Consider the following 12,105-nt stretch of genomic DNA (forward strand, 5'->3'; position numbering starts at 1 on the left):
GAACCAAAATAAAAAATGCGTAAATCTGCTTAATCAGTGGTAAGAAAAGAAAAACCTGGATTTAGGCCTACATATGATTTTGTGATTATTGATGGAATGGGAACTAGTTTTAATTAATTATAGGTAAGACTTACTAAATAAGTAAGACATATATAACTTGTACAAAAATCTAATAGACATGAGCTTTCCTTCTCCAGGTTTCCCTCCTATTTTGTAGTGAAGATTGGGAAAACCTTCTGGCATAAAGAATGTGCATGCACTGGGGATGCAGGGAATGTGCATAGCTGCTATTGGGAGGATATGGAGAAGAGGATTTCTAATGACTTCTCTGTCTTTTGGCATGATCCAAACGGTGATTTTTATAATGATGAACCTGCATTGACAGCATATGGGTTTTTGCCCCCTCCCCCCCAGCAATTTATTTTTAGGGTTAGTCTCAGCTGCTTCCATTTCCGGAACTCAAAGTTACATAATGCTTGGCATACATAATGCACATTGCCTTAAATTGGAGGAGAGCATGAATGTGTGACCTTTGAAACAACATATGCAATGTTAATGACAGTACATGATTTAAAAAGAAAATAATCAACTGAATGTCACTTCTAGACTTTTAATCATGGGGACCTTTAATCATGAATGATCCTCTGGGACTTTTGGTCTGGTGGCTTTCCCCTGTCTCCTCTTAAAAGAGGTACTATCCCATTAATTAAAAAAGATAACCGTCTGCCAGTGCTGCTCCCCAGCATGATCTCAAACTTTGGTCCTGGGACAAGATCTTTTACTTTTCTTGTTAAATTAGTAAAGAGATCTGGAAAAGGTAATACCTCAAAGAAATAGACTTTTAGAAGTATTTGCTCTGAAAAAAAAATTTTTTTTCCTTACTACTTGTCTACCCTTGGTCAAGTCTACTTCTGGCTCCAATTGGTGCTTGTCCCATGTACACCAGAGTTCCATTCTTTTGGTACTAGGGATTGAACCCAGAGGTACTTGACCATTAAGCTATATCCACAGTCCTTTTTTATTTTTTATTTTGAGACGGGGCCTTCCTAAATTGCCGAGGCTGGCCTTGAGCTTTCAATCCTCCTACCTCAGCCCCCAGAGTTGCTGGGATTACAGGTATGTGCCACCGTGCTGGGACACCAGAGTTTTTGCTGGAAAAAATGATCTAATAAACACTGAAATGGAAATCCAACTACACTGAGTAGCTTTCTTTCTTTTTAAAATTGGTTCTGGGGATTGAAAAGCTGAAGCATATTCCCAGCCCTTTTTATGTTTTATTTTGTGACCGGGTCTCACTAAGTTTCTTAGGGCCTTGTTGAATTGCTGAAGCTGGCCTTGAACTTGGGATCCTCCTGCCTCAGCCTCCTGAGCTGCTGGGATTACAGGCATGAGCCACTCTGATTGGTTCTGACTAGCTTTCTTGAAAATAATTTCAAGGTAGAAGGAAAACCCAGGTGCCAATGTAAGAACTTTTTTTCCACCTTATACCAGACTTGGGGGGAGAGACAAAATCATTTTACTGCATTATGAAACCAATACGTGATTGCTTGGAGATTAGAATTTTGATATATGCAAAGTAATTAAGGGAGAAAATATTGACTATACTTTTACAGAAGAAATAACTTGGGGTTAGAACTTTCAAGAATCAAATTTTGTCTTAGCATGTAAAATATCTCCAAATGCATAAATATATCTGGTGAGGACACTGGCTGCCCTGTTAGATCTCAAACTCTCTTAAAACATTCTAGGTTTAGATGAAGCAAGCTGAAGCAATGGATAATGAGATACAATCTTTACCAACTACTCAAAGGTCAAGAAATTCAGGTTTTTGCTGTTTAGTTTCTTACAAGTTGCTTACCTGTGAGAGGAAACCCTAAAAATCTAGAAGTCTAGAAGGCTCCTAGGGAAATTCAAGAGGGATTAATGAGAGTTCTTTTTGGAAAACTCAGTGAATCTTAAATTTGGAATTTCAGAATTGTAAAATCTGAATTCATTCCTATTATATGTTAGGCACTTTGTATGCATTACTCAATCTTCATAACTGCTAGGCAGATATTAATCTGTTTCATAGTTTAAGAACCAAAAGCTTAGATCAAGCAATTCTAATAATGGATAGAGCTGAGATTTGGAATCAGGCTGACGACAAATTTGGCCCACTGAATACAAAACTACCATCACCCCAGGAACAACAACAACAAAAAATGTTAACCTTTGAAAGATTTTTCTGAATTAGCATTGCAAATAATAAAATGGTTCACAGACATTACTGCTTGAGGCCGAGAACAGAGTTCCGACAATTTTACTACATGAGAAAGGGGAATTGAAATATGGCTGGGAAGGTGAGTGACGTTTTGTACACGAGGTTGCGGAAGGTCGTGAGCATCTTCAGTTAAAGGAGAGAAATACTGCTAAGACGAGTATTTTTAACAGTTGGTTCAATGACTTTGAAAGTGGGGGTGGTAGGCCAGTTTTGGAGTAGAAAGAGGAAACATCTCTGAGAGGGAAGTTCCAAGAGCCACCTTCACAGTAGGGCTGCATCCCGTCGCCAATTGACAGGTGCAAGCCCCACCTGCCCCTTCTTCGTCCACTACTAGGAGGGCGGTTAGCAGCAAATCTCACTCCCTATGCCCTAGCCTCCAAATCCAGTGTGACTGGCAGCGGAGGCCCACTCTGCAGTGATACCAGGTTCCACCCGCCCAGTGCTCTGCCGCCCGCAGGTCGGGATGTAGCTCCACGGCGCGGGGTCGCGCCGCGCCCGCAGCTACGCAAGTCCGGTGGAGATGCGGGGGGCGGGGCCCGGGGCGGGGCCGCGGGGGCGGGGGCGGGGCCGCCGGCGGCTCGCGCGCGCGGCCGTGGCTCGCGCGCCGTCGCGCGGGCCAGGCGTCCCTGTGCAGCCTCGTCCGCCGATGGGGGAGGTGGAGCCGGGGCCCGCGGGCCCGCTGGAGCCCCCGGAGCCGCCCGAAGCGCCCGCTAACCGCCGGCCGGGAGGGATCCGGGTCCTGAAGGTGAGGCGGCGGGCGACTGGGCGGACTAGGGAGGGAAGGAAGAGGGTCGAGGCCGCCCCCGCCCCGCCTTGTGCCGGAGGCAGCTGGCGACCCCCGCCCCGCGTCAGCCAGTCGGTTCCGCGGCTCGGCAACCCCACACCTGGCGCGGGGCACCACTGTCCGGGGCGAGGCCTTCGCCTGGGGGCTCCCAGCAAAGGCCTCAGCCGCGTCGTCCCCACCGCTGCCCATCCCTGGCTGGGCGCCACCCGCCTGGCAGGCCCACGCCTTCGGGCCGCTCTCCGCCGCCGCCGCCCACCGGCTCCTTCGCCTCCCCGCGCCCGCCTCTGCCTACCCCGGCAGCTCCCGGATCCGGGGGCCGGCTGCTGGGGGCTTCGAAGGCGGGGCGCTCCTGGCTGGAGCGGGACTGCAAGTACGTAGGGTTCTCCCCGGACACCTGAAGACATCACCCCAGCGGGAGGATGGCGGCGGTGATTGGCCAAGCGCCGCGGAGTGCGCGGGCTGCGCCGGGTGGAGCGGCACACTCTGCCCTCGGGGCTTACTATCCAAGTTCCGACCCAGAGCCGGGCTCCGAGACGCGGCGGGGGAGGCGGCCCGCCCCGCCTGGAGGGAGAATCCCGGGAGGAGCTGCTTCCCGGGGACTCGCTGGGCGTGTTGCAGAAGGGAGGAGGGGCTGGGCCGAAAGGGGCATTCCTGCTTGCGGGAGCCGGGTTGACAGTCCGGGGAGACCGTAATGGGAAAGCGGTTATGCAACAGGCAGCTAGCGGGGTGTTTTGGCAGGAATCGGGGGAGTAGGAGGATATGAAAACATGTAGACAAGGGGTGAGTGGAACCTTGAAGGTGATGACAAGAAGTTTAAATACAGAAGGCTGGGAGGGAACGGTAACGAAGTCTAAGGGGAGAGGTTGTAGGAGGCTAACTGGGTGTTCTCTACTAGCTTTTGAAATAGTTATGGAGAAATTTTTCTGTAGGTCAAATGTGTAAACTAGGAGTCCTTCCAGAGGTGGAATGGAATTCCTCTAAGACTTATCTAGAAGAGGGATCGGCGAGATTTAAAACTTGCCAAGGGGAGGAAAGATCTGATGTGTTACAAAAATAGCTTGCAAAACAATGAAAATGCATGATGTTAAAAAATACATTGTCATAATTGTTAACGTTGTCTTGAACATATTTTCTCTTTAAGGTCTTTGGTAGGACATCACAAAAATGAGAAAAAATTAGATTTCATGGACCTAGTGACTCCATGAAGTATCATAAACCAGTTCTCTAAAATGTTAAACATTGTTTGTTAAGTTTTTAATGTGGTGACTTAAAAAGCTTTTCATCATTTACTCAGACTTCTTCATTAACCTTAAACCGATTTATTGAAATTTATTTACCATACATTGGAATACAATTTCCCAAAGTCTTTTGGATATTTAAAACTATAAAGTCACAAAATGTAAATTGTGCATGAATTCAATAAAAATAGAAATTCAACTGCTTGGGTTATCAGGGAATGGCAGGTCTGAGAGCCAGGTAATGCCTTCTGGCCTAGCCTAGAAGGTGAACAATTTTGGGATTTTTTTTTTGGTGGTGAGGGAATTGAAAAATGAATTTTGTGAGAGGAATTGAGAAATGAATTTTGTTGAAGACAATTTTCTACTGGTTCCCTTAAGTTCCAATTTGGGGACCATTTGAAAGAGTCCAGTGATCTTGATTCTAGTGCTGAGTTTCTGTTGTGAGAGGCTATCTCTAAGGCATTTGCATAGGTTGATTTACTGCACATAGTTAACACTTTAATCCTTGCAAATAAATGTGATGGTCATAAAGAATAGGTGCTAGGTGTTCCACATACCGACATTTTCTTAAGTAGCAGAGTGTCTGACTCTTTTTGTCAGCCACTGGAAAAGAATGGGTATGTAAACAGATGACTTTCTGAACTGGGAAGAAAGTCATAATTGCTCACATATTTTTCTCTGAAGATCCTTCAGAAAAGATTTCCAGGCTGCAGATGTAGCTCAGTGGTAGAGCATGTGCTTAGCATGTATGAGGCCCTGGGTTTAATTCCCAGCACCAATAAAACAAAACAAAACAAAAAATCTTTTCATTCTATTTGTAACTCTTTTTTACTTACTATCAAATAAAGAACATCATTTTTATCATTTATTATAGGTCTTCATAAAAATCCAGACTAGGTCAAGGTCCATCTTTATGGGGTTTTGGCATATTTCATTTAAACTATTGCTCCCTGTGACAAACATGGTGTTGCATGCCTGTAGTCTTAGCTACTCTGGAGGCTGAAATGGGAGGATCACTTGAGCCAGGAAATTCAAGTCCAGTCCTGTCTGGGCAACATAGTGAGACTGCATCTCAGGGGAAAAAAAAAAGTTTCTCAAATTGCTGAAGCATAGGATTAGTAAATATTTCAGTTTTTTGCAATTTCAAGATTATGGAGTTTTAAAACTCTGACTGCAGAAGATATGAAGTTACAGCTAATCAATCTAGTTGATGAGTGCCATGAGTTTTTTTTTTTTTTTTAACAATAGTTTTAAGTTTTTATTTAAATAATGTGAATGAATGGTTTATAATCAATATCAATTGGGTTTGTTGTTTTTCAGAGTCAGATTTATTTAGGAGAGCAGTTAAACATTCAAGGGAGTTTTTCAGAGTCAGATTTATTTAGGAGAGCAGTTAAACATTCAAGGGAGAATGTAGGCTGTCTCAGGGAAGAGACTTTTGTTGGGGGTAAAGTAAAAAATATATTCAAGGGACAATGTTGCCATTGAGGGACATTGAAGAGGGAGGGAGAAGCTTTGGGGAAAACCAAGGAATACACATTCAAGGGAGAATGCAGTCCATTTCCAGTAAGAGAAGCAGCCAATACCAAGACATTTTGATGACTGAAATATTTTTCCTCTTCCTATCATTTCACTCATACATCCTAAAATATTCCAGAATATTTATATTCCCAGATATGAGTCTTTATTGTTTTAGTATTTCACACCCTGCTAGAACTCACTATACCTTGTTTTCACTATGCATATTTTAGAGTATGTGGGCACCTTTTGAACTGATTACAGGCCTCATATTCATCTTCATTAGTTAAAAGTGTAAAAGTGAAGCAGTAGGTTCTCAATTCATGACTTATTCAAAAGAAGTTTTGCTTTCTAAAAGGATCTTTAAATCTTAAATATACTCTTCATACTCGTTTGTTGTGAGGAGAGATTAGAGTTGTGCCCTCTTTTAGGTAAGTTTATGATAACAGCTTTTATATTAGAGTAAGGGAGAAAATTAAGTGTTTTCAATCCAGCAATTCCAGTGGAATCCTTATTCTAAAAGCTGAAGGAAGCTAGAGGATAGTATCATCTGCAGTACTGGTTGCTAAGAAGGCCTTTCCAGCAGTTCCCTGATGCTTTAGGCAGTGGAGTAAGACATTCCTGAGAAGAAAGAAGCATTAGGTAATTCAGTTATTGCTAATAATAGCAAAATAGTATGTCTAGATTGTTCCTGTAAGACTTTGCATATTATTCAGGCCTTTTTAGTGTCATTGATCAGATTCAGGAGATTCAAGCTCTAACTTAGCTGTTTGTCTTCACAGGGTAGAGTATATCATATGGGTTGGAGACAAATCCTCTGATTTATCTAAATAAATTTAGATAATTTATTAAATAAATTTATTTAAAGGGTAACCAATAACATATTTACATATATTTTGATGAGGTAAAGTTCCTTAAGGAATTTAATAGTCTTAAGGGAATATAAGCACACTTACGAATGATTGGTAAAAGTTCTTGCAAAAAAAAGTCATGTGTGAACTAATATAATACTTTCTGGGGGTTTTCTTGACAATTCTAAGATTGTGAAGTTCACTGGGCTGTTATTTAACCTTAGAGAGTTTTTTTTTTTTTTTTTTTTTTTTTTTTTTTTTAAGAAACCCTTTGGCTGTGGACAGTGGCACATGCCTGTAATCCCAGAGGCTAAGGAAGCTGAGGCAGGAGGATCACAGGTTCAAAGCCAACCTCAGCAACAGCAAGGCGCTAAGCAACTCAGTGAGAACCTGTCTCTAAAGAAAATACAAAATAGGGCTGGGGATATGGCCCAGTGGTTGAGTGCCCTGAGTTCAATTCCTGGTAGTAGCCTCCCCTGTCCCTCCACCCCAAATGGCGTGGGGCGCTGGAAGAAAGAAAGAAACCTTTTGGTGGTTGTGGAATAGTATCTGCTTGGCCTTTCTCTCCACTTAATGTAGAAAGCAGAGCTTTTTTATGTAAATATTATTCTCTCAGTAGAGTACTTGATAGACCATTTAATGTTTCTCAAAGATTAAAAAGTAAAGAATATTCAAAATTAACCAGTAGTTAACCATTCAGTGATTAACATTATTGAATGGTACAAATATGATGGCTCTTGTGTGTATGAAATAAACACTTGAAAGCCCATTGTTAATTCTGAAATGTTCAGCTTTGAGAAAATACACTTGATGGCAAAAGAGAGGCTTATTTCCAACTTGTAGCAGGGATTTATCCTACTTCTGTAAAGTTAAATCCATAATATTCTTCAAGATCCGAAAAATGATGAGTTTGCCCATATTATCCTAAATGTAAACAATGGGGTCATTCTCATGCTTGCTTTTCTTTCTTTCCATGTGGGAATGCCTGTTAGCTTTTCCTTCCTCTTTCTTTTAGAAATTTAATTTTAATTTGATATTAACTCTCAATAATTTAATATCGGTAAAACTAGCATTTGCTTTGTTTGTAGGTATTGCTTTCTGTTTTTCAATGAAGCATACTAGTGAAAATAATTTATTTACTCCCTTTCACTTTGTAGCTTATACAAAGAAAAGATTGTAGGGTTCTCTACAAAAATGGATAATGTTTTTCAGTTTGTTCAGCATCCTACCAGAGTTAATTTAGCTCAAGTACAGATTGGGTATAAATTCCTGTGATGTCAACTCAGTGTCTGCATATAACTCTGTGATACTCTGTTAAGGTACTATAATAAGCTCAGTGGAGGAGAAGAAATATGGAATAAATGACAATATTTAGAAGGTGAAGAGGTTCTGCTAAGGAGAGAGTAGTGTCATTAATTCTTTCAAGGAAGCAAGGAAGTAGAGATGGGTGAGTGCGATGTCTGAATAGAGTTAAAAGAATAACTTGTCACATGAACAGGTGGAAGGATTATGTTTCAGTCAATCACAACATTGTGGAATAGTGTATTTGGGGAGCTGTAAATAGTTGGATATGACTGAAAACAGAGTGAAGGGCAGTAGGAAATGAAACAAGAGAAGTATGTTGGTTTACTTATCAGTGGAAATTTCTTTTTGATTAAAGAGAGAAATGGTCCATCATAAAAATAGAACAGGCAAATGTTGATTTATACATTTGTTATATTGGCTGTAGCAGTTGTTTTTGTTTTGAGATAGCTTGACTTCACAATACATATGTGAATTTCACATTCCTACGTTATCAAATGCAACATTAATTTTTTGGAACATGTCAGAAATGGAGAGACTATTTGTGCAATGTTGTGCCAATACTGTACTTACTTATTTGGAATATGAAGCAGAGGGTTAGGACCCTAGAGAAACTTTTAAATATTCATAAGTAGACATGTTCAGGCAGGCACAGTTACACATACTTGTAATCCCAGCTACTAGGGAGACTGAGGTAGGAGGATCACTAGTTTGAAGCCAGCCTGGGCAGTTTAGTGAGACTTTGTCTCAAATAAAAAGTAAAAAGGGCTGGGGCTGTAACTCACTGGTAGGTCATCCATGGGTTCAACCCTAGTTCTGGGGATGGGGGGAGACATGTACAAAAATGTTTATTGTAGTCTTTTTTTTCCATCATGAAACTTTGGGGAAAACATTGAATACTGTCAGTAGTACAGTGGTTAAATTGCAGTGTATTCATATAATGGAATATTATTTTAACAACTGAACTGGGTATATTAACATAGATATATCTCTAAGTCAGTATTGAACCATATAAAATTGCAGGATGATGCTGGGGTTGTGGTTCAATGGTAGAGTGCTTGCCTAGCTTCTGTGAGGCACTGGGGGGTTCGGTCCCCAGCACCACATAAAAATAAATAAATAAATAAACAAATAAATAAAATAAAATTGTGTACATCTGTAACTAAAAATATTTTTAAAAAACTGCAGGGTGAAATATAAGTATGTTAAGATACAGATAAAGTTTTAAATCAGGTAAGACAGTACTATAAATATTTATTAATATTCATGTATGACAAAAATGTATGAAATGATAGAGAGAGAGAGAGAGAGAGAGAGGGGATTGTAGTGGGGTTCCGTAACTTCAACTATATATATAGGAATGAATTGTATATATTTGTTTTAGAACAATGATTTGAACTAAATATGGCTAAATGTAAAAAAAAATATGCAAGTTGGGTAATAGGTACATAAGTACTTTGATGTTTTGTTTGTTTGGACACTCTACTGAAAAATAGAAGCAGGCCAGAGATCATCATAGATGGAAGCATGAACAGCTGGTGGAAAAGAAAGTTATTGTCCAGGTTAAGAATGGGCATGGCAGAGGTGGACGCTCCATAGGAGAAAGGGGATAGTGGAGCAGAATTGGTGAATATAAAATAGATGGGGTGAGGACTGAGCATGTCTAATTCAGTAAATGTTCTAGCTAATAATTCATTTTTCTTAATTTTTTTAGAGAAATATGAAACGAAATGGGAGCAGAAATTGTTTAAATAGGAGAAGTAGGTTTGGTTCTCGAGAAAGAGACTGGCTGCGAGAAGATGTGAAGAGAGGCTGTGTTTACCTTTATGGAGCCGACACGACCACTGCCATTTCAACTACCACTTCCTCTACTGCTTCCTCCTCTTCCTCTGACTTACATCTTGTCCTTTGCACAGTAGAGACACCAGCCTCAGAAATTTGTGCTGGAGAGGGAAGAGAAAGTCTTTATTTACAGCTTCATGGAGACCTGGTTAGGTGAGATCTGAATTTATCTACTGCAATATAAGTTGCATGTGTTTCTGCTTAGAAGTGGACTTCAGGAATTTAATCATGCTGGAACTTATATTGATTATGGAGTCAGTAGACTTGAAAAGATTTGTCCCTAGAATGCTGACTTTATGATTCTTGAATTTAGAAACTATCATGAAAGGAAATTGAGTTCTTTTATTTGGAATACACTAAAGGTCTGATATCTAAATTTAAGATAAGTTTTTAAAAAGTTAATTATTTTGAGACAGGCACTGTAGAGCATGCCTATAATCCCAGAGATTTGGGAGGCTGAGGCAAGAAGATCACAAGTTTGAGGACAGCCTAAGCAACTTAGCTAGCCCCTATCTCAAAATGAAAAGGTCTGAGAGTATCTCACTGGTAGAGCACCTCTGTTTAGTGCCCAGTACAGCAACAGAACAAAACAAAAGTAAATTATTTTAGAAATTATAAATAGAATGAAATTGAAATGTATAAAATGGTATAGAGTGAGAAGTAAGTCCTCCATTGTTCCCTGTGCCTCAGCTACCCAGACTTTTTCATGAAGGTGGCTGTTGTTACACATTTCTTATGCATTGTAAGGATATTCTGTGCTACTGTAAGCATATAGGACCAGGTGTCAAAATAAAAAAGAGCTGGGGATATGTGCTATAGTGCTTAGCATGCTCAAGACCCTGGGTTCAATCCCTAGTAATACACACAGAAGTTAATAAGCATATACATAGAGTCATACATGAGTGTGTGTGTTCCTATGTATATATATTTAAAATTAATGATGCTGTATGCAGCACATTGTTGACTTAATATCACCAAGAGATCTTTCCCTATTAATATTTATACAGTTATCATTTATTTAGTGGCTGTAATAGTGTTCTATTTTATGAGTCCACCATAATGCTAGCCAATCAACTATTATGGCCATTCAACTTGTTACCAATTTTTTATGCTTACAAACAGTGCTGCAGTGAATGTCCCTGTATCTTTGATGTCCCTTATATGTGGATGTCTCTCTGTAGGATAATTTCCTAAAAGTGGAATTGTTGGGTCAGTGATATGACAATTTATAATTTTGATAGGTATTGTCAATTTCTTCTTCATGGATGTTATATTTCCATCCAAATATAGAAGTACACCCATTTTCCCTTTCTCCAGAATATGTTAGTATTAAATTTTATATGTAGATACAGATATATGCATGAGGACATATCCGCTTATACATAGAAATGATTGTTGGGCCTCAAGCATGCGAGGCAAGCACTTTACCACAAATTATAACCCAACCCCCTTGACTGTGTTTAAATTAGAGAATCATAAAGTTAGCATTCCAAAGTCAATTCTTTCCAAGGCTAGCAAAACTGAGGAATTTTGGTATTTCATTGTTTTATGTTTCATTTCTCTTAATAAGTGAAGTTGATCGGATTTCCACAGATTTAAAAGCCATTCATATGTTAAATGTTTTATATAAACATGAAGAAAAAGTCTTATAGTCTTATATTGTGCATATGAATTCTTTGAGTTTTTTTTTCTTTCCAAATCACCATTCTTAGAATTAGACAAAATCAAATAAGAGTTCTTTAAATGCCTGACCATAGGTGTTTGGTGTTCCTCCTTCCCTGTAATAAAGAAATGTCTTGAATTCAAAGCTGTGGGTGGATTCATTACTATTGAAAGCGAGAAGGGAAGCTCCCACTTACACCTTGAAAGTGGTAATAATAGTAGCACCTCTAACTGAGCTAAAATTGATGTCGTTGTAAAGGTGTAAACTGGAGTTTACTGTGTATTTCTTTTAGAATTTGGACTAATTCTTGAAAAAGTAGATTAGCATTTGAATGTTTTCCTTGTTCACAGTTAACTACATTTCCTAAATCCATTTGTACAACAAAAGGATCAGACTAAGGGTGATCCTTAGGCTTTTCTAAATCTTAACGCTGATTCTGATCTAATTTTATCAGGTGGAAAGCCTTGACCTAGATAATAGCTGCTAGTGATTGATTGAGTTCACTTATTTAAGCATGTGACTTACTCATGTGTTTTCTAATGTATATGTATGCAAAGATGTTAGGAATGTGGAAAACCCCAGTGTTGGTTTGCTAGATGTAATATTAGGTAGTAGTTGTGTAATTAAGAATTCAAATGTGGTATAGT

The 12,105-nt window shown here is 39.8% G+C and overlaps 1 protein-coding gene across 3 annotated transcripts in view; it reads left to right on the forward strand.

The window, feature by feature from the left end:
• Positions 1–2,827: 2,827 nt before the first annotated feature.
• PHLPP2 (PH domain and leucine rich repeat protein phosphatase 2) overlaps positions 2,828–12,105 on the forward strand; it is a 78,171-nt gene continuing 68,893 nt past the window's right edge. Inside the window, exons 1-2 of one of the 3 annotated variants that reach the window (XM_081274195.1) lie at positions 2,828–3,005; positions 9,668–9,948. In XM_081274195.1, coding sequence (XP_081130321.1) covers positions 2,907–3,005; positions 9,668–9,948 — 380 coding nt within the window. In that variant the 5' untranslated portion in view covers positions 2,828–2,906. Of the gene's footprint in view, positions 3,006–9,667; positions 9,949–12,105 lie in introns of those variants that run through there. The other 2 variants (XM_081274196.1, XM_081274198.1) reach the window with 2 other exon arrangements.

This window comes from Spermophilus citellus, assembly GCF_964194105.1.
Source record: "Spermophilus citellus genome assembly, chromosome: 18".
In the NCBI taxonomy this organism is placed as follows: domain Eukaryota; kingdom Metazoa; phylum Chordata; class Mammalia; order Rodentia; family Sciuridae; genus Spermophilus; species Spermophilus citellus.